The sequence below is a fragment of the Haemaphysalis longicornis genome, unplaced genomic scaffold (assembly GCF_048455015.1).
Source record: "Haemaphysalis longicornis isolate Haplotype H1 unplaced genomic scaffold, Haemaphysalis longicornis Haplotype H1 scaffold_2, whole genome shotgun sequence".
Classification (NCBI taxonomy): Eukaryota; Metazoa; Arthropoda; class Arachnida; order Ixodida; family Ixodidae; genus Haemaphysalis; species Haemaphysalis longicornis.
Window position 1 is genome coordinate 92,794,289 of NW_027526295.1, and position 27,402 is coordinate 92,821,690.

General features: G+C 47.4%; 1 protein-coding gene across 1 annotated transcript; it reads right to left on the bottom strand.

Moving 5' to 3' along the window:
- Positions 1-27,402, bottom strand: LOC144167250 (acetylcholinesterase-like). Its single transcript, XM_077696583.1, has 4 exons — positions 27,296-27,402; positions 4,477-5,987; positions 1,569-1,757; positions 1-216 (listed from the first exon to the last, which is right to left on the bottom strand). Exons 2-4 carry the CDS (start codon positions 5,976-5,978, stop codon positions 66-68), a joined length of 1,842 nt encoding a protein of 613 aa, XP_077552709.1. The 5' UTR covers positions 5,979-5,987; positions 27,296-27,402; the 3' UTR covers positions 1-65.

A 27,402-nucleotide genomic window follows, 5' to 3' on the forward strand; every position in this document is an offset into this window, starting at 1 on the left:
CGTTTATTTTCAGGCAGATTTGACAAACCACGGAGTCTAAAAAACCACGGAGGGGTTTAAAAGAATTACTGCATCTTCCCTCTGCTTTTTCGCTGTGATATTGTCAGGGAGACAGCAATGACGAAGACCAGAACGACGACGCTCCTAGAAGAAGAAGATGCTCCATTGGGATCGGACGCTGTTGTGTTCCGTTCTTTGATATCGTCACCAGAAGTGCTGTAAATAGTGTACATAATTAATAAACAGTGATCGGGTCTTTTCCTTGCAACAATACGAGTCAAGTATGCCTGAGTTTTAAAGACTTTTTATTTAGCGACATCCGTGAGTGACATGTATGTGCCTTCGATGATCCAAGCGTTAATTATCCGAATTAACAATGTTGTCTTCATCCGTCATCCTCTTATTGGCTGCGCTCAGGATGAAAACGCCAAATTTGTTTGCAATCATTTTTAATTCTGGTATTCTACATTCTGAAACTAATAAATTTTGCCACGTTGAAGGAATTTTATTGCAGCTGTAAGGAAATGGCCATCTTACTAATCTTTAAGGATCAATAATTGAAATAGAGGGGTTTTGGGATGAACATTCTCAGCAGTAGCATATATTTCAGACGTCTCTTCTTTAGCCAAGGCAAGAAATAAATTGTTTCATGCTTCTGGGAGTTTAAAATAGCCGATCTTGAGGCAGATGTGCTGCAGAGGGGAAAGATTGTCGGAGCATAAAATTCAGTGTTTGAGAAATACAAAGTAAAAACTGCCTTTTTAATGTACATGCGTATTACCGCGCTTGTGATTCATGTAATTACCGTCAGGGTGTACGCATCTAACATGGCCACCATTACATTTTTTTCAAAAAGCAGCAAAGGGAAGATTGCGATCAAGTTTACTTAAAAATAAAAAGGTGGGATGCTGTGATAGTTGCAGCAACAGTAATGTCCACAAACGTGACGGTTTTCACCACATATGCGTGTTCTCCTTTATGTGTATATAACATTCCCAGTACACCACTAGAACGCCGTGCTCGGAAGGCAACATAATGGAGCCCCCAAGCCCTGTAAATTCTAATCGCTATGACAAAGTCTACACCACTTTATAGTGAGTTTAGCATGCGTCCGTATGATTAGGAAACAAAATGGAATGAAGACATTTGAGCTGAAATATTTATAAAGTGGTCTTGTTAGCACCAGCATATAATACGCAGTACTAACAACAGCTGCGCCCACAGAGTAGCAAAACAGCTAGAGAAGGAAGAGGCAAGACGCAAGGGAATACGGAACAGCCGATGAAGACAGAAGAGAAAACTTTTTGGCTGAGAATTACCTTGGTTACGCCAGGTAAAAGCGGACGTAATTCAAAGGATGAAGTGCACGGCCTGCGATTGTCACCGGCCTGCTTAATATAAATGTAATGATGACTGATTCCCTCGTGCGTACGAGCTCCCGGCTACGTAATTGAGAGGTATTTGTTGATCAACTCAAGCAGCGTGACTCTTTCGTTGCCCAGGCCTTCAACTACTGCACTACCAAGTGGGATACGATTAGGAGCAAATACGTGTTTGGTTCAACTTACAGGGTATCTGCTGCAGGCGGCGTCCAGTCGTAGCGTATGTTCTGCCAGAAAGTGCAATAGTGAGCCCGATACGCAAGGCTGACTCTGGGGTTTTCGTTGAGGACAAGGTATTCCCTACGTCCTGGGCTCCGTTGAGGCCAGCTTGGAAGTTCTGGCTGATACACTTCCTTTTCTCCCTGGTTTGGATCCCTTGTCAGATGCAAGCAAGCATAGCACGCATTCTATGTATTATCAGCCGGTAACTTAGATTTATGTTATTCTTACATCCATAACATTTTAATGTAGTTAGCCTATATAGGTACGAGCAACAAGGAACGTTGCTTTTTAAACGTCCATGGAGGGGCCGCTTTAAAGGGACCATGGAGACAAAACACAAGTTTTGTTAATTCGAAAGATTGCCTCGTTAGAGTTATACTGACAGCACTTTTTACGTAAACTTGCTCAAATAAGCTTCAGAATTAGAAAAAAGGGAATGGCCATGCAACCCACAATGTCATTTCCCCCAACAGAACCTATGATGTCGTAAGCCTCCTGGTGTGCGATTGGCCCAGGCCGGCGACCGCAAGCGCAAATTACGCGGGGCTTATAAGCTTGGCAAACGAGCTATTTTCGTTTTAACTGTACGGCACATTCTTTTTATAGTAGCAAGAATTTGTAGGGGGAACAATTAAAGTTTTGAACGAACACGTAAACGCACACGCAGTTAGTGTCGCGCTTTGCCGGTCGACACCGCTAACACAGCCGTCGGACGCGCTGGACTTTTCTGAAACAGCACCGACCAACTGACACAAGCGGCATTGTCGCATACGTGGCCATGTTTGTCAAGGCGTAGCCCAAGTTTTAGGAAACGATTAGTATGAACCGTAATAAAACACTGCAGGTGTAGAAGTACTTCTAGAAGACTGGCACTTCACTATTGCAGCGACCTCAATGATAGAGGGCGATAAACAAGACAACCAAAATTCGGTACTTCAGTAGTATTGCAGTGCCATATATGAAAGTGGGCGGTATACACCATAATCAAATGGGCGCCTGTCAGCTGGTAGCAGCGGTGGTCAGCAGGGTATACTTAGTTTTAAGGCCCTGCTCTCAATACATCATTGTCAACGTCACAAAAACGCACAATTTATCTGAGTTAACTATATTTTGACTGAAAATATTTAGTTTATCAGTTTATCAGTTAAACAAACCCGGCCAAGTGTCGCACCAAGTTCCTGGGTATTTACATGAATTTTCGTTTCTTTCATTTTAAGGGAGAAGGCCCTTAGGAACTGATGCTGCTGGAGTCTTCTGTCATCGTCGTCGTAATCTTCGTCTCATGTAGTCACGGTACTAGGACACCGGGAAACTCGTTTACGCCTCGCGCTAATACGGAACGCGTACTGAAAATTAAAACCGTTCCAGTCAATGTAAAAGCTGTCGGAAATGCAGACCAGTGATTGGTCATAATGGGCTGTAGCGCCGCTATCCGCTCACTGCTTCCCCATAACACGATTCAAACTTCCCGCCTTCGCAGTGCTTGCGCGCCCCCACCTGAAACTGCACCAGCAAAAGTTGTGTTCTTTTTGTGCTTGCTCTTTCTCCAGCACATGCCGGCGTTGCACTACTACATTTTTCGCTTCCTATTGTAAAAAACAACCCAACGAGCGTTCATAACTAATTGAACGAGGGCGCTGCCGGTTAATTGCGTATATTTTGCCTGAAATGTACATACAGTTTTCTTTGCGCTATATAACATGGAGATGTACGACAAGCGCCAGCGGTTCACGAGTTTCGAACAGTTGTGACTATATGAACCGCTTGGCTTTCAAAGTCTCAGTGTTACACCGTGACGACAGCCGCCATTTCGGAACGCCGTGTGGCGCTACTTGTGTCCTGCGAGCGAGCTACGACGACAAGGCGAGCCCCTTGTCGGGAAACTCATGGAAACACCGCGTAACGCCGGGAAACACATTTGCGCCTCGCGCTAGAGAGCTACGCCAGGTTGGGCCATTTGTTCCTTGTCGTAATTAGTGACTTTACAGTGGCGTTATAGACAGTTCAGGACTCGCGCAGGCTGTAAGTACATGGGTTCCTGGATGCGTGTCGTTATGGAAGACGACTGAATTTCGTTTTTTTTTATCCCAAAATTCTTACGGCGATAAAAAGAATGCGCCTTAAATTTAAGCCCAAAAGCCCCTTGGGCAAGCTGATCAGCCCTGTCCAATTTGCGTTAGCTTTTGCCGGCCTCAGCCAATCGCTTCGCTGGGCAAATGGCAGCATAGGTTCTGTTGCTGGAAATGACCTAGTGGGTGGCATGGCCATTCCCGTTTTTCCAAGTTATATGGCTTAGTTGAGCGACGTTTACGTTTAAAGTTGTCTCACTAGGATTCTGATGGGGCCGTATTTCGAATACACCCAAACTTGTTTTGTCTGCAGTGCCTCTTGAGGTCTCACGTGATGGTGGTAAATTCGTCTGAACACATTTTGTGTAGTACGGCCTCCTCCCAAATCTTTATGAGAATAATGGTTTATTTGCAGCAACAGAAATATTCAACCAAGCGTTTCTGCGCTCACTCTTTGGCGCCGTCTTTAAAGCATTGGCAGTATGTTTTGCCAGTTGTGAGGCTTTTCTATGCAAGTGAGAGCACCTAAGCTGTACAAAACAAACGGTAGGCGTCCTCCTTCGGCCGCGTTACGATGGTGTTGTTATGTTAAAATGGACCCTGGGAGCCCCCGTCCAAACCACCTCAAGATAACAAATTATCTCTCAAAACTTCGGTGAAAGTTAGTGTATTGCCACATTCCCCTACGATTTCTGGACCCTGCAGGAACGCCCAGTCCCGCACTGCACAATGCTGGGAGATCAGGCCCTCATGGCAAAGACGTCATGCAAGCCTAGAAATTTGTTGAATCTTACGACACGTACCCTGTTTTGGCGAAGTTTGCCCAGTATCGCATGATGTTAGCACTCAAGATCCGTTCCACTTCATCCCACTCCTGTGTTTCATTCAAAGGTTCTCCAAATTCGAAGGCTATCTCTTCTCCGTGAATTACTCCAGTCCACTCAGGCAAGCGATTTCGTGAAGAACGGCGGGCGAACAAGTACTGGTGCACGCTCGCATCCGCTTTGGCGAGAAGTTCAGAAAATTGCACGACTGGACAACTGAAATGATAGTCACTCACGATTGCATCCAGGACACTAAGCTTCTCTTCGGTTGACGAGGGTATGACGCCTCCGTACACGTCCAATATCTTGTCCACCGGAGGCTCACCAGCACCTGGATTGAGAGCTTTGATGGCAGCGATAAAGTTCTCTTCTGTAACCTCGTTTGGCTCCGTCGTTTCAGGGAGTCCGAGAAAGATCCTTAGAAAGAGGGACCCCTCATTCACGTTTGACCCAAGTAGAACAGCCTTGTCATTACAAAAAGTCTCACCGCCAGACATGACATGCGTAAAGTTTGTGATGAAGTGATCATCTTCCACAGGAACAAACATGAATTCGACAATGCCACTAGGGCGTTTCTCATTTTTTAAAATTTCTTCCGCATCTTTATTGAGAAGGCACTCAAGTGTGGTATTGTCTAGTGCATCGGAACAATTCAAAGCCACTGCCAGTGCCTTGGCCAATTCACGCGCAGTGGCATTGTCGCAAAATCCCCAAGGAGCAAAGGCAGATACGCTTTGAAGGATTGCTCTCTTGAAGAGGTTCCGGGGGAAAGGTGATAATAGGTGGAAGCCAATGCTTACAGCGCCAGCGCTAGAACCGAAGATAGTAATGCGGTTTTCATCACCGCCGAAAGCTCCTATGTTATTTTTAACCCACTTCATTGCCAGGCGTTGGTCGTGTAGCCCCGCGTTTCCAGGAACGAGTTCATCTCCGAATGATAGAAATCCAAGGGATGCCACGCGATAGTTCAACGAGACGACAATGACCATTTCTTCCGAAACCAGAGTGGACGCGTCGTAGATGTCTAGAGTCGATGAGCCGGACCAGAAACCGCCGCCGTGAATCCAGACTAGTACAGCGAATTTGCCTTGCTTGTGTGAGTGTTCTGGCGCCCACACGTTTAGCTTTAGGCAGTCTTCGCTTATGTTGGTATTGGGAACGTATGGCTCAACGACTGTCTGGACGCACGAGTTTGGTTTAGTGGTGGCCTCTAATACGCCAGTCCAGGGTTCTTTTTCTACTGGTCGTTGAAAGCGCAGATTCCCGACGGGGGGCTCAGCGTAGGGTATGCCGTAAAAAATCCGCACGGTTTTCCCAAATCGGGATGTCTCTGTGAACCCCTTAACTAGGCCTTGCTTTGTCTCCACAAATAGCGAATCGTTTTCGTGAACGCTTGCGGCCATCGTAGGTTGCAAAATTGCGTTAAGATTAAGGCTGGTGAGCATGATAAAATGGAAATGGAGCCATTCGTTGCGCACCATGTCGAGTCCCTGAAATAAAGAGGTAAAATTGAATTACTTCAATAGCTGCACGTAGTCCGACGAGGACATTGTTTATTTATTTATTGATTATACCTTAGAGGCCCATAGAAGAGCAATGAGTAAGGGGTTTTACATTTCTGTAAGAGCATTAAAAATAGTGTGGAAAAAGAACAAACAAACAAGTACACAATATATAGTTTGGGTAATCAGATTACAGACGTAAATGAAACACGTCATGCACGTTTCTAATAAACAATTATTACATAGGCACAGGGTTTTTGTGGAGTCTAAAGCATCGGAAAACACTCAAATACAAGGTGAAAACATTCATAAGCCATAACAATATTGCAATTCATCACTGCACAATTACTAAGAAAAATGTCGGGGCAGATTTTCGATAAAGCTATCTTGATTAAGTATGGATGCAATTTGGTCAGGAAGATCAGTCCACTGCAAGATTGCTCGAGGAATTGAAAGCAAGCATATTGCCATAAATGCGCGTGAAACTATGACTATTATGAAGGCGTCGTGACGTACGTACTGGAGCGTTAAGAGGCTGCGCGTTAGGTCTGATGCTAACTATGTATTTATGGAAAAGGCATAATAGCGCGTTAGTGCGGTGGGTATCTAGCGGCTGAAGTGATAACTCTTGTTTTATTTGGGTAACGCTAAGATGACGGTCATGATTGCGTGTAATAAATGTTGCGGCTCGGTTTTAAATAGATTCAAGCTGGTCGATTAGGTAGTTTTGGTGACAAGACCAGATTATTGACGCGAATTCTAGCTGTGGATGAATAAAGGTTAGATACGCATGTTTGCGGACACGGGCTGGTGCGCATCGTACATTTCGTCGCAGATAACCGAGTGATTTAGAAGCCTTTGCGCAGATGGCGAAAATGTGGGTACTCCACGAGAGATTAGGTGTTGGATGAACAACGAGATATTTATAGGAAGCGGCTTGCGAAACTGCCCGGTGGTTGATGGAATAAAGAAATTCTGAATTATCGTGTTTCCGACTAAAAGAGATTACTTTGCATTTACTCAAATTAAGTGACATTTGCCATGTGTTACGCCAATTGTACATTATGTTTAAGTCATTTTATAAGGAAAAATGGTCGTTAAGGCTAGTAATCGTACGATATATCATACAATTGTCGGCAAAGAGTCGTATCCGTGGTCAAATGTTGAGGGGCAGGTCATTTATGTAAAACAGGAACAGTAATGGGCCCAGGACGCTGCGCTGCGGCACTCCAGAAGTAACATCAAGGAGGTGTGAAGAAAAGTTGTTGAACACGGTAAATTTTTGGCGCATAGACAGAAAGTTCCAAATCCATGACAAAGTAAAGAATCCAGGCAAATGGCTGATAATTTTGAAATGAGGCGGGAATGAGCAGCACGGTCGAACGCTTTTAAAAAAATATAGGAAAATGCAGTCTGTTTGTTTGTTAGCATTCATGTTAGAGTGTAGGTAAGTATTCGAAGGGATTATACACGTTAGATGCAATAATGTGCTCCAGTAATTTACAGCATATGCACGTCACAGAAATCGGGCGATAATATTCGGGTGCGTGTTTGTTTTGGATTTGAAAATGGGAACAACCTTGGCGGTTATCCAGTCGGCAGGTAACTGAACTGATGACAATGATTTACTGAAAATATGCAACAGAGCTTAACTAGAGATGTGCACAGCGTTCTTTAATATTTTGGAGTTTATGTTATCGACACCAGATGAAGTGGAGACTTAAAGACTGCCGATTTGTGGAGGGATGCCTTCAGGAGTATTATTAATTGTTTGCATCTGTCTAATCAGATTCGGGAACCATGGGCATAGTGGAATGATCTTCCTGAGAGAATACCGACGAGAAGAAATGATCGAATGCATGCGTACACGCATGGTCCTCAAGGGGAATACAATTGTCACCATGTAGTTCAATGTTAATATCCGAACGATTGTTTGAAATTGTCTTCCAAAACTTTCTGGGGTTGTTTCTTAACAGTGAAGGTAAATCCGTAAGAAAGTATTCTGGTTTGGCACTGTGTACTGCAGAGTTAAAAGTTCTCATACATTTCTTATATTTGGCCCATGACGACGCACTGGAAGTAGATTTAGTACTCTTACACAATCGTTTGATTTTGTTTTGCATGTTTCTGGGTGGTCTGTTGAACCACGGATTAGATTCATCATTTTTAATTGTGAATAAAGGCACTTGTTCGTCGACCAGCTCGGCTATCTTGTTCTTAAAGAGCACCCAGCTGTCATTTACAGACCGAGAACTTAATGTGGGTAGAAAGGATTCATTGAAGAATTCCTCCAATTCTGCTTTCATTTCCCTGTGATTACCTTTATTTTAATGGCGTATTTTTTAAATGATGGCACCGGAAAATTTTAAAGCAGTGTGAAATCTAAACTGAAGGAGCGTATTGTCGCTGAAACCGTCGATGTATGATGCGGATCGTATGCTTTCCGGTGCAGTGATTAATACAAGATGTAAGATGTTAGACCCTCGAGTGCATTCGTTTAGAACTTGAACAAGATTGAAGTCTAGGGTTAAGGTAATGAATTCGCTTCGACTGCTACAGGATACTGAGAGGAGCTATCAATCAACGAGAGGGAAATTAAAGTCCCCGAAAAGGTAGACTACATCAGCATAGCATTGTTTCAATGCACAAGATATACTTTCACGCTGTTCCTTTATGAAAGATGGAATGGAGTCGGGTGGGTGGTAGCAGGCGCTTATTAAAGGGACCCTGCAACACTTACAATCGACTACTCGGAATGTATTTTTGGGTAACGTCTATTGTCCCAGCAATCTTCTCCCGCAAGAAATATGAAAATCCGTTCACTATCACCGAAACTACGCGCGACGAAAAATCGCGCATAAGTGTTCTCTCTCAACTCAACCGCGGACAACGCGACAACAGCTGCGCGCTCTCTCCCGGAGAGTGGGGCGGCGCGCGGCGTTCTGTTCGGCGGCCTTCGATATGTCACAAGCCGAGGAGTTTCGTCCTTTTCCCCGCAACGTGGACTGGTCTATTTCCGGTCTGGTGCCACAAAAAAGCAGGCATGGTGGCCTGCTCGCAAGCAAGCGCTCAGTTTGGTAGGGCGTTTTTGGAGCAATAAACGTTTGTTGTCCAGTGGGCTCGTTGAAAGTGGAATGTTTAGTTCGTCATTCAAACTACGCGCGCACTCAAAACAAAAGAAACACCAAAAGCATGCGGACAGTTTCAGACATAGAAGAGGTTCATACACAGCGCCGGTGACGGCTGATCGTCACAGGAAATGGCAGAGTTTAGCCGCGAAGTTGACCAGCGACAGCCAATAGGACAGCCAGGACAGCCATGGCCCGTTTGACGTCGCACAGGCCATGCCAGGGGTGCATAATGCGGAGAATTGAAGAGAGCTCGGTTGGTTTTTCCGCGTCTATCACGGCGATTTGCGCGCTTCCCGCTTCACGTGCACGTGTAATATTTGGCTCGGGTGTTCCGCGAAGTCCAATCTAAACGTCGTGCAGGTTTACTTGCACTGCACGAAGAGTGTTGCAGGGTCCCTTTAAGACCTTGACGGAAGCCGTCACGCATGCACCCCAAGTTATTTCAACCGAAGCATTCGTTTCAACAGGAAACGACGATATCCCGTTTCTAGCTGCGAGCAGAGCACCACCACCACTCCTGTGTGTTCTATCGTATCTATAAACGCTGTATTTCCTCTTTTCGTTAAAACGTTCGCTATCACTGATGGCACAATGTAACCAAGCCTCAGTTAGCACCAAGATGTCGCTATTTCTGTTGTCCAAGTAAGAACATCCGTAACCGATAACGACGGCAATTTTTTTTATTGTGTGGTTCTTAGGTCACAAAGGATGGACGCCTGTCCTTAGCTATATGTTCGAAGCGATAACAGTATCAGTTATGGGGTCGTATGTGTAGTTTTTATTGTTAATGCGCATTCTATCCACCAACAGCTTAATTATCTTATTTTCTTTTCTGGCGAAAGCTATTATTTTTTTCTGGCTAGTCGGGTTGAGAAGGCGAAATCTTCACCGATCGAAAAAGTCGACCACTTAAGCCTGCGCGCCGAGATAGAATGGTTTGTTTGTCCTTGAAGAAGCCAAACTTCGCAATTATGGGTCGGCATTTATCGGGAGTAAACCTTCCAAACCTATGCACGTGATCACACTTAAGGTTGTCGGGGGTAACTTGTCGGCAGCTCAGAGCCAGGCCAGTCTTCCTTAGGGTCATCTTCAATACCATAAAAACACAAGTTACACAAAACAAAACATTTAGCGTGGTGCTAAAGTATTGATGAGTGATTTCTGTGAAGTGGCATACTCTGAAGTCAGAACACCAAAATTGGTCCCAAAAATACGCCAGAAAATTGTGGCAAGGAATTCTGAATTCTTTTGGAACACATTCCGAACTTTACGCGTGTAGGAGGTTTTCCACCGGGAGTAATGAAAAACGATCTAGTTTATCGCAATGCCGCGGCTGCCGAACAAATGTAGAACAGCGAGGCCGGCGGCGCAACAGTTTCATTGACGCAAAGGAGGTTCGCACTATAGGGACCGGGCAGCTGTACGGGTGGCGCCACCACTTCGCGCTCCCCTCGTTAGCGGAATGACCGGGTGGATTGGACTACGCAGCCTCCCGTTGTTTTTGCCGTGTTTTCTTCAGTGCTTTCAATGTTTCGGTGGTGTTGTGAGCGGATATGTGCGTTGAAACAAAGTCTAGGCAGATGTGATAGGTTCTTAGATGCAATAACGGCAACGTAAACTCATCGGACGCTTCTAAAGTTTGGTATGGGCTACATCGACATGAGCGCTTTTTGCAACTATCAACGTTTCGCTCCACCCGTTCTGAGTACGAATAAAACTGGTATTATTAGTATTCATTTCTTCGTAAATGCACTACGCCTACGTAATCTTATTGGAGGCTTCTAAGCTTAGGAATGGGCTACATTAAAATGAGCGCTTTTTGCAGCGCCGTGCGCCTGGCTCCACGCGATCTGAGTAGGAATAACAGTATTATTATTAGTATTCAGTTTTAAAGTTATCTTCACTGATTTGAATTACTATGGTTTCCACGCCAGCCTTAACGCTGAGATACCTCGATACGTGTGTTGGATGAGACAGGCACTTACGTACGAGATCGATTGCAGTGTGGTCGTGGAAACGTCGCGGCAGTTTACACTTTCTTTCTGTAACCGTGAGCTTTGTGCCTTCGGTTTTTTGAGTGACACTGACAGCATGGGAGCATGAGAGCCGAAGCGGTACTCCCACGTTTGTAGTGATCATTTTATCAAGAGCGAAAGTTATTTAACCGCCTAACAGCCCAAGCTACAAACCATCCCCCCTCCGCATGGTATTTTTCTACCTGTGTTTAATAAAGGCTGGCACCGATAGTTAAAAATGTGGCGGTGTAATGGTCAGCCTGTGCTCTTTAATGCTTAAGTATTCTTGGCCCAGTACCAAAAAATCGCGTAATGCCTGGTAAAGAAGCCAAAACGCCAGACTAGTTTCCTCAAATAGTGGGTGCATCAGCCCGAGTTCTCCAGCACAGGCGCATTTCCGTCACGCTGGAACCAGTTACGATTTGCAGATGGGTGCATGGAAGTGCAAAATTAAACAGAAAAATCATCCAGCTCTCGGTTAAATGGCGACGATGGTTGAACGCGAAGCTTTCTTCGTGCGAGATAAAATGGGAAAGGGTCGTATTCCAAGACGCTGCGATCAAAACACCCAAATGCGCGCTGGTCAAATTCAAAGCCCAACTAGTCAAAGTTTAAATCCAGAAGGCAACGACTGAAACTCACACGAGAAAGCTTTGCAATAAACAATTATCGTCGTTAAACGGAGGAGTGCATGATTTTTCAAGCACAGATGGAAGCTTGTAATACTCGACCGCAGCATTCAGTTGTGAATCTGAGGGCAGGTTTTTGGCGCCCTCCAGTCTCTCGTCCTTTAGCCACGCAAGAATTGTTTTTTGAAAAACCATTAACCAACTCGCCAGCAACCATTGCAATTCTTGTAAAGCAATGCTTTTTCACGACAAGCAATAACGTCCTATTATCATGCGGCACTTACTTTGTAAACGATTCCTGATGAGTGTAGTAAGCGCATAGCTCAGCAAAACTGGACTCCTCTCACTCACACTCACTCAAAAAATATATCCTAACGCACTCACTCGCTCTCGTACTCACCACTCCGTCCTCATCACGCCCACTCACTCGCACTCACGCTCGCCACTCCACCCTTACTACTCACACTCACTCGCGCTCACGCTGGCCACTCGTCCCCACCACTCGCACTCTCTCACGTTCACGCTCACCACTCCGCTCTCACAACTCGCACTCACTTGCACTCACCCTCACACCTCCATCCTCACCACTCGCACTCACTCGTGCTCACGCTCGCCACTGGGGCCTCACTACTCGCACTCACTCCCGTTCACGCTCACCACTCGTCGTCACCATTCGCACTTACTCGCACTAACGCTCGCCACTCCACCCTCACCACTCGCCCTCACTCCCGCTCACGCTCGCCACTCGTCGTCACAACTCGCACTCACTCACGCTCACGCTCACCACTCATCTCCACCACTCACACTCACTCACGCTCACGCTCGCCACTCATCGTCGCCACTCGGACTCATCCGCGCTCACGCTCACCACTCGCATTCGCCACTTACACTCCCTCGCACTCCCGCTCACCAATTGCAATGGCCACTCTAACTCACTCGCAATCACCACTCGCTCCCTCCACTCACACGCACTCGCCACTCCCATCACCCACTCATGCTCACTCACAACCACCACTAATTCACGTTCCAACTGACTGTTTTTTACAGCACGGGAGTTTAAACTTCGCCTTTATTGTAAACCACATAAACCGTTCCCTTTTGCGGAGACCTTCAATGCAGCCCTATTGACACCGACACCACTATGTTACGTAAAGCGAGAAAAAAATGTCTGTTTTAAGAGATAAGCTTCACATTGGCTATGAGGCATGCCCCAAAACAATCATTAACTCCTACCAACTTGATCCAAGTGACAAAAAAGCCTGTATTACGAGAACTAAAGCGCGAAGCTTTCTCCCGTGAAACCTGAGTCAAAGTCACAGTGTAAAATCGAAACTGATTCAACAGTGTTAGGATAGCGCAATTGGATAGACGTCGGCTTCATATCGCGGGAAACCCAGGTTCAATCCTCACCAAGGGAAAGGTTTTTCTTGAGGCGCTTAATGTGCCTTCGCTTAACATCATCATCGTTTTCGGAAACCCGCTGTGTAAAGTTGTCTTTCCTACAGGGCTTTTACTCAGGCTCCCACGTCATCAGCGAGGAATAAAAGCTTCACATAAAAAAATGGCGAAGTTTGCACAAAGTTGCGCAAGGCTTACACCACGACGAAGCTGGATGATTTCTTTCTCTGCAGGCACTCTTTTTCTATGTAAGCACCACGACGCATTGCATTAGGTTTGAAATTGTTTATTTACATGTTGCATAGTCGCTTTTCATTGCGTTAGTAGTAGTCATTTTCATATCCATCTATACCGTATCCATCCTATCCATCATATCCATCATTGTCATATCCATCATATCCATCTATAACTGGCGGGTCCGTGTCGTTTTGTCCGCAGGTGAAACCGACTTCCCGAACTGGGCGTGTGCAGCGCGAGCTGCCTTGTGCTCCCCCCTTGAGGCGCAGACATACGTGAACTGTTGTCTTGGTATTTTTTGCGAGCGCCACGTGCAAGCCAGGATGACGCGGGGCGCTCCCCGTGAGACGCTTGCTCGTGCGCTCGGTAAACAGCCGGAGTAGCTATGACGCACTTTTAAAGACGATAGTCTTTCTTGGGCTACTTAAACCCAGAAATTTTGGTCTGTCTGTATGTCTGTCTCTGTGTCTGTCTGTCTGTGACTCGATTCAGACACCCGGCCAAAGTAAAATTAATGTTGCGCAATAGTCTTATATACTCACAGCGACATGTAAACGTCTCAGCCCGGTTTATATGTTCATACTTGTCAACTTTGTTGAACAAGAACATGACATTACGCAGATATAAGACACGAAAGTAATACACAACAAAATTCATGGATGCTTGGTTTTTTGATAGCAAATGATATTCTACATCTACTGAAGAAAACCGCCGCCTCCTGGCGGCAAATAAAAACTCACGCGGCAACAGCAACGAAAGGTTCCACTACCTAGGTTACACGTTCTGCTTGGAACGCATGTGGAGCACGGCCACGCGGCTCTATAAACCTTCTGGTCGGCCGCCTCCATTCACGCGCGTCTCCGCCGTACTGCAGCGCTGTCATCGAGGAACCCCGCCTGTAGCAGTGGAACGCGGTAAATTAAAATCGCCTTGCGCAAACCTTTAGTGTGTTTACCTTGGGATGAGCGCGACGGAACAGGAACAGCATGAGAGGAGGGCGGGAAAGCAAAGGGGCGCATTTCCTTGGCAAATGTCTACAAAGGCTATCGTCTTTTGACGACATTTGCAACGAAAGGAGGAGATACGCGGCCAAATTTTTTTGATGACACCGCACACCGCACACATTACGGCCAGCAACAACAGCCTCACTGCTAAAAGCACACGCTGAAAAAGGAGTAACACGTAACCTCCCAAAGCGGCGATGCAGCTGCTAAGCGCAACAGCTAAAAAATATTTCTCCGTGGCGACAGTCTTTCAGGTTTAATGGCCGACTCCTGGCAGTGGCGCCTGCTACTTTGCTAGGCCGATTATTGCGGCCGCAATACATAAAAATGAATTTAACTTCCGTTTTTAGAGTGCGCTTTAGGTTACATGGTGAAAAAAATTAGGACACACGAAGTGGACAGTGCGAGCGCAACTGTAAATTGATTTATTAAAAGTACATTATTTCCTTGGAGACCAAACACATCGGAAGTGTTACAAGATACAAATAGAAGGGGGAAAGGGGCAAGTGTAGGAAAACTTTTCACTATAACTCACAGGTGACAGGCGGCAAAGCATCATAAGCTGGTTAAAGGCACTTTTCCTTTGTTTAATTTTTAAGTAGCAGTGTATTCTCTGCATGACGCTTTCGATTTATTATATGGTTTAACACACCGAAACTCTGCAGGTTATGAGGCGCGCCGTAGCGGAGGGCTCCGAATTAATTTTTTACCGCGGGCACGGAGACAAGTTCACATCGAATCGAACGTTTATACAAAATAACGGGAAGAATAAGTCATCGGACACACACACGCACACGTACGCACACGCACGCACTCACACAAGCACGAACACGCACGCAGCACACACAAACCCATACACGCGCGCGCACGCATACAAACGCACATGCACGCACACACACACCAACGCACTTGAACAAGCGCACGCACGCACACACATACAAACTCACACGCAAGCGCGAACGCACGCACGCACGCAGACGCACTCACGTGAACGCGCACACGCACGCACGCACTCATTCGCTAACTCACCCACTCACAAAATACGCTATCCGACTGCCGAGAACGCGTACTATTCGTCACACCCCACAGGGGTCACAGTACCCATCCGCTAGTCTGCAAGCCATCGGCACGCGGACGACGATCTACATACGGAGCACAAAATATGAGGAACACTAGACTGCGAAACCCTTTTCAGCGAATCAGCGCAGAAAGCATGTCGGAGACTACAGTGTTTGGGCTGACCACAACACTAAATATGAAAATAAAGCAGCAGAAGCAATTTCGCCTTCATAACTAGCTGGTTGGCGACCGTGAACGAACAGAATGAAAAAAAGCAAAATGTGGGAGCGCAGGTCCAAATTTTAACTTGGGCAGCAAATTCACAAGCGTAATGTTGAATGACCGTCGATGACAACAGAGCAGCGCGAACAGCGAGTATCTTACTTCGCGATCTGAAGATATGAAATATATATTTCACAAAATGCACGCAACAGTAACGATTCGAACTCCGCGATTCGGTAAGGCGAATGAGGAGTCAGACATAACGTACGATTCTTGTGAATCTGCACGAACGGATACACAAACTTCAGAGGGAGACAGGGAACTAAGCGAAGTGGTGCAGTCGGCGAGTCATCATGATAAAAAATATGTGAGGTGATGCTAGGGCGAGCTTACTTCGTTTGCTGCACGTTGCGAAAGGTACGCACATCGGCGTATATGAGTCAATGCAACATTCACGCAACATAACGAAAGGTAAACGTTTCGGTGAAGTTTGCAATAAAACAGCAGCAGTAAATTCAGCTGTGTCAAACACCCGGACAGCAGCAAATCACATGCCTCAAGACACGCACCGTAACTCCCGTAAAAGGATGTCAAGTCTGCGTGGAAGCGAGCATCATAACAGCGCGCTGCCGTAACAAGTAATGGCAAACACGGATACGTTTAATACGCCAAGGCCTCGAAAATGAGCTAATGCTTCCACAACACGCAACTCGCCCATCCGAACCGTTTCGCCATCCTGATACGCGAATCCGAAAAATTTGCGATACCTTTTCAAACGAATACGGGCACTCACAATTTGCGATTCAGAACACCCGGCCTATTGACAGCTGCAGCATGCCGGCCAATTATGTACACCAAGTACTATGGCACTAGACCACGGTGCTTGTTAATGCCTCCATCGCAGCGCTCAGCGGTAGTGAAGTGCAATTGCTTTGTTGCGACGACGTTACCGACACTAATTCCAACACAAAACGCTGCGACCCAGAAACATCGTTCGGCGAGAGTGCGCGCAACAGCCCCTGAATGAGTCATGACAGTATGAGTATCAGTGCATTATGGCGTCAGACGTCCATCCAAATCATATCCCTAAATCAACAGGTCACCCGAGAGTTGATTCCAGGGTGCCTTAATTATAAAGGGGAGTAGCCACATATTCCCGAAGCTAAAGGCAGTCATTCCATTAACTAGTGGCTGTGCGTACGAGTGGATATCGCCGACAGCAATTACCACAGCAAGCGGGTCCTGCGATGAATGCCAACGGCGAGTGTTGCTCATTGCGGTCAGCCAGGCACATCGCGCAAGAAGCAAGCGTTGACTCGCCACTCATGAGTGGTGAGCGGGGTCGCCGCGAGTGCAACTCGCACTCGCGAGTGGTGAGTGCTGTTCCACGCGAGTGGCTTTCGCAGTCGCGAGTGCTGAGTGGGGCTCGCCGCGAATGGAACTCGCACTCACGAGTGGCGAGTGGGGCTCACCACGAGTGCAACTCGCACTCGCGAGTGGTGAGTGGGGCTCACCACGAGTGGAACTCGCACTCGCGAGTGGTGAGTGGGGTCCACCGCGAGTGGCTTTTGCACTCGCGAGTGCTGAGCGGGGCTCGCCGTGAGTGGAACTCGTACTCGCGAGGCGTGAACGGGGCTCACCGTGAGTGGCGCTCGCACTCACTCTCACTCGCACTGACCAGGCCAAAACGATGGTCACTCACCACTTACTTGTGAGTGGTGAGGGGGGGGGGGGGGGGTGTGAGTGCACTCATGAGTGAGTTTGCCGACCTATGAGTAAGCGTATTTCTGTGAAATTAAATACATTTCTACCGTAGCTAATGAAGTTAAGGAACGTAGTCCATCACAATTTCTGTTTTGGGGTAAATCCTAGAAGGTACCTCCAAGTTTGTCTTTCTCATGTGCACGACGCCGTTTCGTCGACTGCCAAAGGCCAGCGCCGCAGCATTCCTGGATCGGCTGCACACACCGGCTTTGAAGGATCATTTACCTACAATATATTCCTCGATACGCCAAACTGCATGCATACATAAAAAATTTGCACGAGGGAACAGACTTGCACTTCCAGCTTGGCGCATTGAGTGTCGTCTGCTATTTGTAATTGCTGATTATGGGCGCAAACCACACATAGCAAACCTCGTAAAGGTCACCTCCACGCTCAAGATTTACCAATCTGAAAAAAGTCTTTGTGGTCATCTAAGCTTTTGAACCCGCACCGCAGCAGAACGACAGAACGTCGTGCACAACAACGCTGCGCTGGCCGCCACCGGCATTCTATTGAAGAGCGGTTCGCCACGGGCGGCGCTGTTCGCTGAAGCGACGGTGGTGCCATATAACGGCTGCTCGGTCCCTATATTTTAAAAATATGTAGCAAAGAAAAGTTTTCTTTTGTTTTGTGATTAATAGATGGGTTATTTCGGCTAACTTTTTGCTGCCCTCTGTGCCTTTTCGCGTTGCTTTCTCGGCAGGGGAGGAATAAAATTATGGGTCATTACTCTCTTTGAAGGTCGAAGACCAGCGAAGGCTTTTGTGACACGACATGGTGGTCACGTGAAATTGCTGCGAAACTGGTGAGCAAACTTCATTTTCGTCGAGTGGTGGTGGCGGTCGCCCCTGAGGAAGAGTTTTCTGTCTCCGACAAGATACGTACATGCTACCGTAGCCATACATTTCGACGTCGTTGGTCGCGGTTAGGCAGTTTGTCGAACAACAGATCCGTTATCAGGCTAGAGGGCGCAGTAAGCACCCCGAAAATTCCACGGCAAGAATTCAAGCGCAGACGCTGCCCGGCTCAACGCCGCTGGGGGGTGACCGCGCAGTGAAGTTTGATTTGTCGTTACTCAAAACCATTGGCTTCAAATACAACCGTCTTGACGCTGCTTAACACGTCGTTCAGCTCATAGTTAATCTTACTTCGCCTAAAGGCTCATTAGTGGCTATAAAATTATATTCAATAATCTTACACTTCATTTCACTGGGATTGGTGGACTACAATGACGGGTAAGGAAGCCAATCACATCTGAATAAAACAATTTCTTTCTGCCAAGTATACCGGCCTAGCCACCCATAACTTTTCAGACCCACTTGGGGGACTGAACAGTAAGGATAAAAACTGCTGTGACAATGTTACAGCCGTATTGCAAATTCCGTTTACATGAGACCTGAGCCTCAGCATGAGCCCGAACCACAATTCACACGTGCCCAATAATACTACTGTTACACAGATGGTGTTAACTGTGTTTAAGGCGGACACGGCTACGGTTTCCGCGGCCACCTTATCGTACCATAAACGAACCGAACGCTCCCGACCACAGTCCGGCAACCCCTGATTTAATCCCATCGATCGCCGCCCAATCCCCGAGGTGACCGGGGCTCTGCTCGTGTTTTCGTACAGGGGCCGTTTCTTTTCAAGAAAGGTTGTTTGTGTGTATTTACACATGAAATAAACGTGTTTGAAATCAGCGTGCAGGAAACTATAAGGTACTGTTCTCAACAAAATGTTTTGAAAAGCTCTGAGAAAGTCTTGAAATGACGTGTAGAGCGAAACGCGCGGCTAGTGGGGGGTACGCACAATTGCAGCCGCTGCAACACGTACGTGGAAACCTTATACGAGCTCGCATGAGATATGAACATGCGTCTATAAAGCAAAAGGGCAGTCCTTTGCCGCCGCCCTATTTCGCACATTCCAGCGGTGGAAGATAAGTCGTGTCGTCAACCGAGTGCTTGCCACGTGACGCGTTAACGTAACGCCACGAAGAACAGGTACCCGCGCAGAACGCTCACTCTGTAACAGCTGTGGTATATGTCACTATCTGGCTGTTGAAGTTCTTCTGTGGAAAAAAACTAAAAAAAAAAACAAGAACAAACCACGGGAATACGGAAGAGCAGTAAAGAGTACGTCGACAAGATTTTAGCAATGCTTATATAACTTCCGTGATATCTACAAGCTAAGGTGACTTCTCTTTCCGGCCTCTATAGCGACCGGGAATCCGTTGTAAGGCACCTCCGTCACTTCAGCTAATAGTCCCGCCCGTGCCGAACCGCTCGTCAGTGGAAGGCCGGTGGCGGTCAGCGCAGCGTACTTGTGCATGGATTTCCGTCGGTCTGCTAGGTGCGGCTTTCAAACCGTAGATAATCACAAAGGCTTTCTAGGACCAAACGAAGCCCATGGCGTTGAAAAAGCTCAGCCATTTTCACAATTCGTTCACGCCTACGATTACGATATTCTGGTGGCCAGCACATCCCGGGAAGATCATCTAAAGTATATTCACCTTCTCTTCGAGCGTCCCGCTGCTCATGCCATCGTCATCAAGTCTTGAAGGGCGAGTTTTGTTTCACTGCTCCGAATTTCCTTTGTCAGCGTTTGTACGCCACCGGCATTCGTCCACACTCGGCCAAGGCGCAGGTCGTCATCGACTTTTTCAAGACAGTGTGAGTGAGAAAGCTCCGCCAGTTCTGGCTAATGCTAAATTTTTAACGCGGCTTTATTTGGAGATGTGCCACGCTGCTAAAATCTGTCGACAGGCTGCTTTTCACCAAACGCTTATCCATTTCCCTTGACTGCGACGCTGCAGCTGAAAGTGTCTTTTGAGCCATCAAACGCGCTCTCCCCGACGCTGGACTGCTGGCTCTTCCGAATCCGTTTTAAAGACTATAATCATTCTGGGCTACTTAAACCAAAAAAGTTTGGTCTGACTGTCTGTAACTCGATTCAGCCACCCGGCCAAAGTGAAATAAAATCTGCGGAAGTCTTATATACTCAAAGCGAAATCTAAACGTGTAAGTCCGGTTTATATATCCATACTTGTAAACATTGTTGAACAAGTACAAGGCTATATGCAAATATCATACAGAAAATTACGACACAAGGGATATTTAGAGTGTTCCTTTATACAAGAATTGATAGATGCTTGATTTTTGCGTACTAAAACACCGATATCTACCGCAGAAAAAATATAACCATTTTCGCCTGCTGTCGCTCGCGCCACTGTAGCTTCTGGCGGAATTTGAATAATTGAAGCGGTAACAGTTACGAAAGGTTCCACCAGATAGTTTCCACATTCTGCTTGGAACGCAAGGGGACTAGGGCAACGCGGTTCTTTAAACGTTGAAGTAAGGCACCTCGATGCACGTGCGGCTCCTTCGTACCGCAGCGCTAGCATTGAGGCACCCGACTTGGAGCAGTGACTTGAGCAAATATTTAGCGGGTTCACCTTGGGAGTAGCGCGATGCAAGAGGACAAAATGAGAGGTGAGCGGGAAACCGAAGGGAGCCAAATACAAGGCAAATATCTTCAAAATATGCGACGAAAGGAGCAGATACGCGGAATTTTTTTTTGTTGGCCCTCATGACTGACGCGTCAAGTTCGGAAGTCCGAGCTGTCCTTCAGCTGCTGGTTGAACGTGGATGGTAACCGATAGCCTGCTTTCAAACCCGTGAATCCGGCTCGGACACAATATAAAGTTTTTGGCCGCAAACTGCTAATCATGTACCTCGCTGTTTGTCACTTCAAACACCACCTTGAACAGCGCAAGTTCCCAATATTTACCACTCAAGAGCCGCTCACGTTCGCTTTAAACTGCCCTTACACCTTCTACATCCAACGAGAGGTGCGCCAAATAGAATATCTCTCGGAGCTCCTGTCCGACATCCAGCAAGTCCTTGGTTCAGCAAATTAAACCGCGGACACCCTGAGTCGCATGGACAATGTAAATTGCTTTTTTTTACAGCCAACGCCGGAAGCCCCTACCGAACCGCTTTACGTCCACGAACTGACTGCGGCGCAAGCCAACGAAAGAAAACTATCTGGTCTATGTGCAGCACCTACAACTCTCAAGCTTGAAGACCTGCCCTTTTGTGGTGTACCCATTGTTTGTGACATGCCCACAGGTGTCATCCAACCATTCGCGCTTGCCTAACATCGTCATCGCTTGCTTGACGCCATCCACAACATGCCCCAACAGGCGTTCATGCACCTCAAACTCGTTGCGTCCTGCACGTTTGGCCACGTATGAATGCTGACATTCACGAATGGCTACGGGCCTGCGAGCGTGGAAACGTTCAACGTTACCCCTGCCAAACCATTCCTCAGGCCTCAAGAACGTTTTTTCGTCGTTCATACTGACATCGTCGCCCCCTACCCCTTTCCAAGGTTACCGGTAGATTCCGACCTGTGTTGATTGGTTTGCACATTGGCCCGAAGCCTGCCCTCGTCCCCACATCACAGCCTACACAGCAGCGTCAGCATTTGTTTCTACCTGGGTGTCGCGCTACGAATGCCCTTTTACTGTCGCCACCGATCGCAGCTGGCAGTTCGAGACGTCACTGTTCACAGAACTACATCTTCTAGTACGATTCCTTTGCGAGCAGCTGCTACCACCCGTAGTCGAACAGCCTCATGGAGCGTTTCCATCGAGAACTCAAGGCTTCACTTATTGTGCACGACTGCCCAAGTTGGTCCAACGACACCTCCTATGCTCATAAGAATCCGGTATATGCATAAAGTGGACCTTTCGTGCACGGCTGCTGAGCTCGTTTATGGTACATCTCTGCGGTCGACGATTCCTCGCAACCTGTCTGTGCAAGCGACTTCGTCGACCAACTAAGAGAGCTGTTTCGGCACGTTTGCTCTCAGTGCACCCGTCTCGCCACACAACAAACGGCTGTGATGGTACATTCCGGTAAAGGGGAAAATCCCACATTCGCCGCCAAAAAGCTCCCAAGACCAACCGGTTGCGCCTGAGGTAGATGAAGAGGAGGTGTGGCATGAGGCACGGGCAGAGTCAGAGCGAGATACAAATTCCTGTACTTGTTGTGCGATTATTGTGATCAACATATTTTTTTCTCCAAACATTAGTTATTTAAATCGGGCACATTAGCCCCAATAAAGCTCCTGATCCTGGCCAATCCCCCAAGTGGGTATGTGCCACAAAAAAAGGAACTACAACAACAACAGCAACAGCGAACGAGACCGAGACAGAACGAGACAAGGCGGATGGAACGGGGCACGGCACTGTTGAAACCTGCGTAAGACGTCCGGTCTACGAGCCACAGCGAGGCATGGCCGTCGACAGCACGGACAAGGCCTGCGCTACCATCTAAAGGGCTCCGGCGTGCCGAACGGCGCGTGACTGGGCGCGAGGCGGGATCAAGCCCTTCGACTGACCCGGCTGAGCTCCTCTCCAGATGAGCTCCTCTCCGGCGTCGCAACCTGTGAAGTCAAAACCGATTAGGCAAGCACCGCTACGAACGCGAAGTCGGCACCTGTGTCCTCATACGACCGACCGTGAGCGTGTTCTGTTCTCGGGACATAGATGCGGGGACGTTCGCGGACCTTGTAGTTGTGGGCAGTCTAGCGGGCCACTTGGGTTGTTCCCATTAGCTAATTCTCGTTTACGTTTTAGTGTGTAACATTTCGTCGTTGAATCAAATCTGTCCTGTGACACATTTATATAATGTCTCCTCCCCGTCTGCACAAGGAGCATTCCATTTTCGTCGCGTGATCCGGCCCATTCATTACAACGGCTTCCGTGCATTCAGGCCTGAAAACAGCCAGTGATGTTTTTTTTTTGCGCCACGGACCCGTTCGGGGACCACTGGAGCCTCATTATTTTGACGAGTACCCTGTTGTTCAACATTATTCCTCCACTGTCGTCCTGGATATCAATGGCTCCATCTATACTGCGCACTTGGACATCTCAAATCTGAATACCTCGAGCCGCCCCAAGTCACTTTGTTCGAACCTGATCTGCACCCTTCAACAAAACCCTCACGTGGACGTCTACACTGGAAACCAAATAGACTTTTGCCGCTCGTCATTCTCGCTCGTCCCTTGTGGTGGAGCCGTGTAGCAGCACCTCCAGCGGCCATGGTGGAACAAGCCCCACCCGAGACGTTGCAGCCCGAGCGCCAAGGCGGCTTGCGTTGAGCGAGCGCACAAAAGCGCGAGACATGGCGTCTCGCTCAGTGTTGACAAAAAGGAATCTGGGTTGCCTCACCGACGAGTACTCGTCCTAACGGAGGCTTCTTTCATTTGTCCCGACAGATGCTACGCATTACAGACGGCCATATCGTCCTTATTCTTGCTTATTTACCATGCTTTTCGGTGTGGTAAATCGATAGCTAGAGAAAACACTGCATGCTCGAAAGATGTTAAATTTTCAGGTCAGGCTGCGTTGCTGTATTTTAATACTAAAAACGCCCAATAAGAATATTCGACCTCTTTCCATTAGGCAACATCATATTGCCGCGTAGAGCGCAACAGTTGAAGGCACGTCAGGTAGCAGGTGCGCGACTTCTGACAGCTAAACACAAATAATTTGCTGCCCCAAAACTCCCCACACGTGCGGATTCCATTTTCACTTCGGCGACGAATGTCACAGGTGATGCTCAAAGGGGAGATTTATTTGCAAGTTGAGATAGCGAGCTGGCTCTAGAAGGCTGGTGAAGCTGGGTAAACCACAGAACTTAGGAATCGGTGGCTTTCCCTCAATGGCTTTTACTCAGAGAGCAAACAACCCGTTGTTTCATTTGAAGGAAATGTTACATTGGGAACAAACGTTTATGGTGCAAATAAATGCGCTCGTGCGATGATGCTGTGCGTGTCCTTCGCAGTGGCGACGTCAACTTAAAAGCTACAATAAACCATTGTTACCGTACCTAACGTTGCTGCACGATCGAGCAGCTACAGCAATGGTCTACGCCTTACTGTTGACGTGAAGTTACACTACAAACTCAGACAAGGGGCACTCAGACTCTAAAAAAAGCGGATCCTTTGAAAACAGTCTTGGAATGAAGGCTGAGCAAGTAGGGGACATTCATTTCGCCGATAATGAGCTCACAAGCTAAAAGTTTCAATGTTTCAAGAAACTCGTGCATATCGTTGCAGAAACGAAACAACACTGCAAAGCAGGGCGATCTGGTGGGAAACATAACCAGTAGGGATCTGATAATGTAGGCCCGAAAAGGACACAACAGGTAACCTAAAGAACAGTCCTCATCCCATACTTGCATGGTGTGTCCCACAAGCTAATAAAAATTGGAAGATAGTCTGCCATCAATGTGGTATTCTTAACACTTACCAAGCTTTCCCGGTTACGCAGAAAAGTGACCAGCGATGACAGAAGCTTGGTAAGTTGGGAAACCTCGCATAAAAGCTCCTACATTGCATGCAGACACTGCGTTGAGTTCAACGTCCCGCTGTCGTATGGCAAGTCGTAGGAAGGGCAAACGAAACATTGCATGACTGAAAGCCTGTGCGAGAGTTAAAAGATTCTCAAGACATCACGGTACCGAGTTGGCAACGTATTGCCGAAAGCATGGCTCCTAGGCAAAGCTTGACCGCGCCTCGATAGTGAGTAGATACCCCACCATCGCGCACGTGAAGTTTCGGAGGCGTTCACAACCTATAAAATTCAGGAAGCTTGTGTTAGAATACCATCAATCGCCCTTCACGAAAATAATTTTCAGGCTTTACTGTATCGGCGACACCGCTGATTAGCAACTTTGTTTCAGCATGATTCTTTCCTTTCTTGTTTTTAAAGCGAAGCCGTACATGTCGAACCTTCCAGTTTTAATGCCCGTGAAACCGCTTTATTTGGCGCCGCACCGGCAATGCTCCTCGCCACCGAGGCCCCTCTTTAACAAATGTTAAAGGCACAGCTATTTAAGCTTTTAGTTCCGGTGTGGAGCGTTACCACAATACCCAGACCAGCCGACCGAACGTGACGTGAGCCTAAAGAGGAGCACACCGCGTCGTCCAGGGTTGCGTGTAGGTTGGCGCCACGGCAGCAGCTCGCAAAATATACCAAGCACACGTAAGCGTGAGCTTCGTGAGGAGCACCCGGCATCTTCCAGCTCGACTTTCGAGAACACTCTGCCCAACGTTGGTGGCGTGATCTTTCACGTGCACCGCGCCACTTCATGCGCGTCAGCGCCTGAAGTGGTGAGCACGGACGTCGAGGTCTTGCTACAGATGCCGAGTTTGGCGAAGCTGGTTGCCGCGGGTTCTAGTGCGTCGCAACGCGATCCACTTTGTCGCGGATATGAAAGCCTGCAAACAAAATGAACCGGGCCTGGCAATCATGTTGAACCTTTAGCGGCAAGTTCAGAAATCCATGTGGGGTGTAACAGCCGGGTCTCCGACGCAGGGAGATGGGATGTGCCAGCTTTGGTGTTTCCCTAGCCTTCTATCACTAGTGTACACCGTGTCAATGTTTTTCTACTAGATACGACCAATACCTGGTTCACCTAGAGAATAAAAGAACTTGCCGTGGATCAATATTCGCAAGCGCATCAGCCCAAGCCAACATAAACTGTGGCCGCGTTGGTAACTTCTCTCATACCACCGAAATTTATCATTTAGGCGTTTTTATTCGCCCGAGAATCAGGTTGTTACAATAAAGTCGGGGGTGCTCGTGGGAACTGAGTTTATTTGCTAACGGTTGAGAAGCCAAGAATGTGTACTGGAACTGCCAGCTAGCATAGTCTTCTTGGTCTGCAACATAATCGCAATGTCCTGAAATCGTGACGTCTCTCCCCGTCGGAGAAATACCTCTCCTGGGAAGTCGGCGAAATTTTCTTGATAGAAAGCGTTTCAAGTAGGCTATGTGAGCCACCTGAGTTGTGCGATAAAGCCAAAAATATACAGCAAGTCGGGAGATGACCTAATTCGAACTACTCAGCCGGTCAACAACTACGAAACTACTGACGTAAAGTCAAAGCAGCTTCTCGGACAGTGTACGCTAGCGCACAGGTGTTCAGAGGAAACCCAGGTCGCCTGCCGACTAAGTAACGTCCACGTGTCGGTTGTCGCAGCGATAATTCTAGTGGTCCAGCTTTATGCGGAGCTGCTTCGAGTTTCTCCACCAAGGCACCGGCCTTGGCTCCGCTGGCCTCGTTTTGAAGAAACTTAAATGGTGTCAAACTGGCTTTTGTGAAAACAAACGTAACTTAGGCATGATGCTGTATAACAGGTTCTATTACTCTAAGCGGGGATGTGGGGCATGATTATGAACGTTAAGATCTTGCCACATCCATGCTTATCAGTAGCCAACACCAATGGCAGTAATGTTTGTGAGCGTGGTGATTGTCGGCTCCGTGAAACTATTTTTGAGTGATGTCGCATTGGAAGGCGGGATTGAGAATCGGAAAAACAAAGTAGGTCTTCGGCGACGTCAGCAGTTAACGGATGCCCCCGGTCGTTGATGGGATAAGAAGCGGGACCATGGTGAAGTATAGTGCGACAGAGTACGATATTTGCCACTTCGTAAGCAATTGCGCCTGATACAGCAGCTATGAAAGCTAGTAGAAGCACACAATAATCCAACGGTTTTGGTCTTTGACTGTAGAAAATGGATAAATAATTCCGCGCCCATGTTTTCGAATACAAAGAGGGGGGAGTCACGCCGCGAAGTTTTCACAGGTGAGAAGTCATCGGCCATTTATAGAGTAAGCAATGGTGACTACTTTGCATGCATCGTTCTGTCGACCGTGGCATTTTCAGCAAACAAAATCGTTGTTGTACGCAGTGTTGAGGGCGTGCAAAGCCCAGGTTCCCAGCTCTAGCGTCGACGTGCACAACCTAAGATACAGAAGAAATTACCTTTCCTGGCACCAAAAGGATGGTCTAGAAAGCTGTCCCCGAGCAGTTCATACTTTGTAGGAGGTCATCGTGAACGCAGAAAGATTGCGTCTGTTCGTCACGCGCAG

What these genes read in the sequence shown, in the direction of transcription:
- LOC144167250 (XM_077696583.1), bottom strand. Translation starts at nt 5,978, where the DNA reads ATGGTGCGCAACGAATGGCTCCATTTCCATTTTATCATGCTCACCAGC. An exon ending in GCAAACTTCGCCAAAACAGG is followed by an intron (nt 1,758 to 4,476) that starts GTACGTGTCGTA and finishes GCATCTGACAAG; the next exon opens with GGATCCAAACCAGGGAGAAA. An exon ending in CCGCCTGCAGCAGATACCCT is followed by an intron (nt 217 to 1,568) that starts GTAAGTTGAACC and finishes CACTATTTACAG; the next exon opens with CACTTCTGGTGACGATATCA.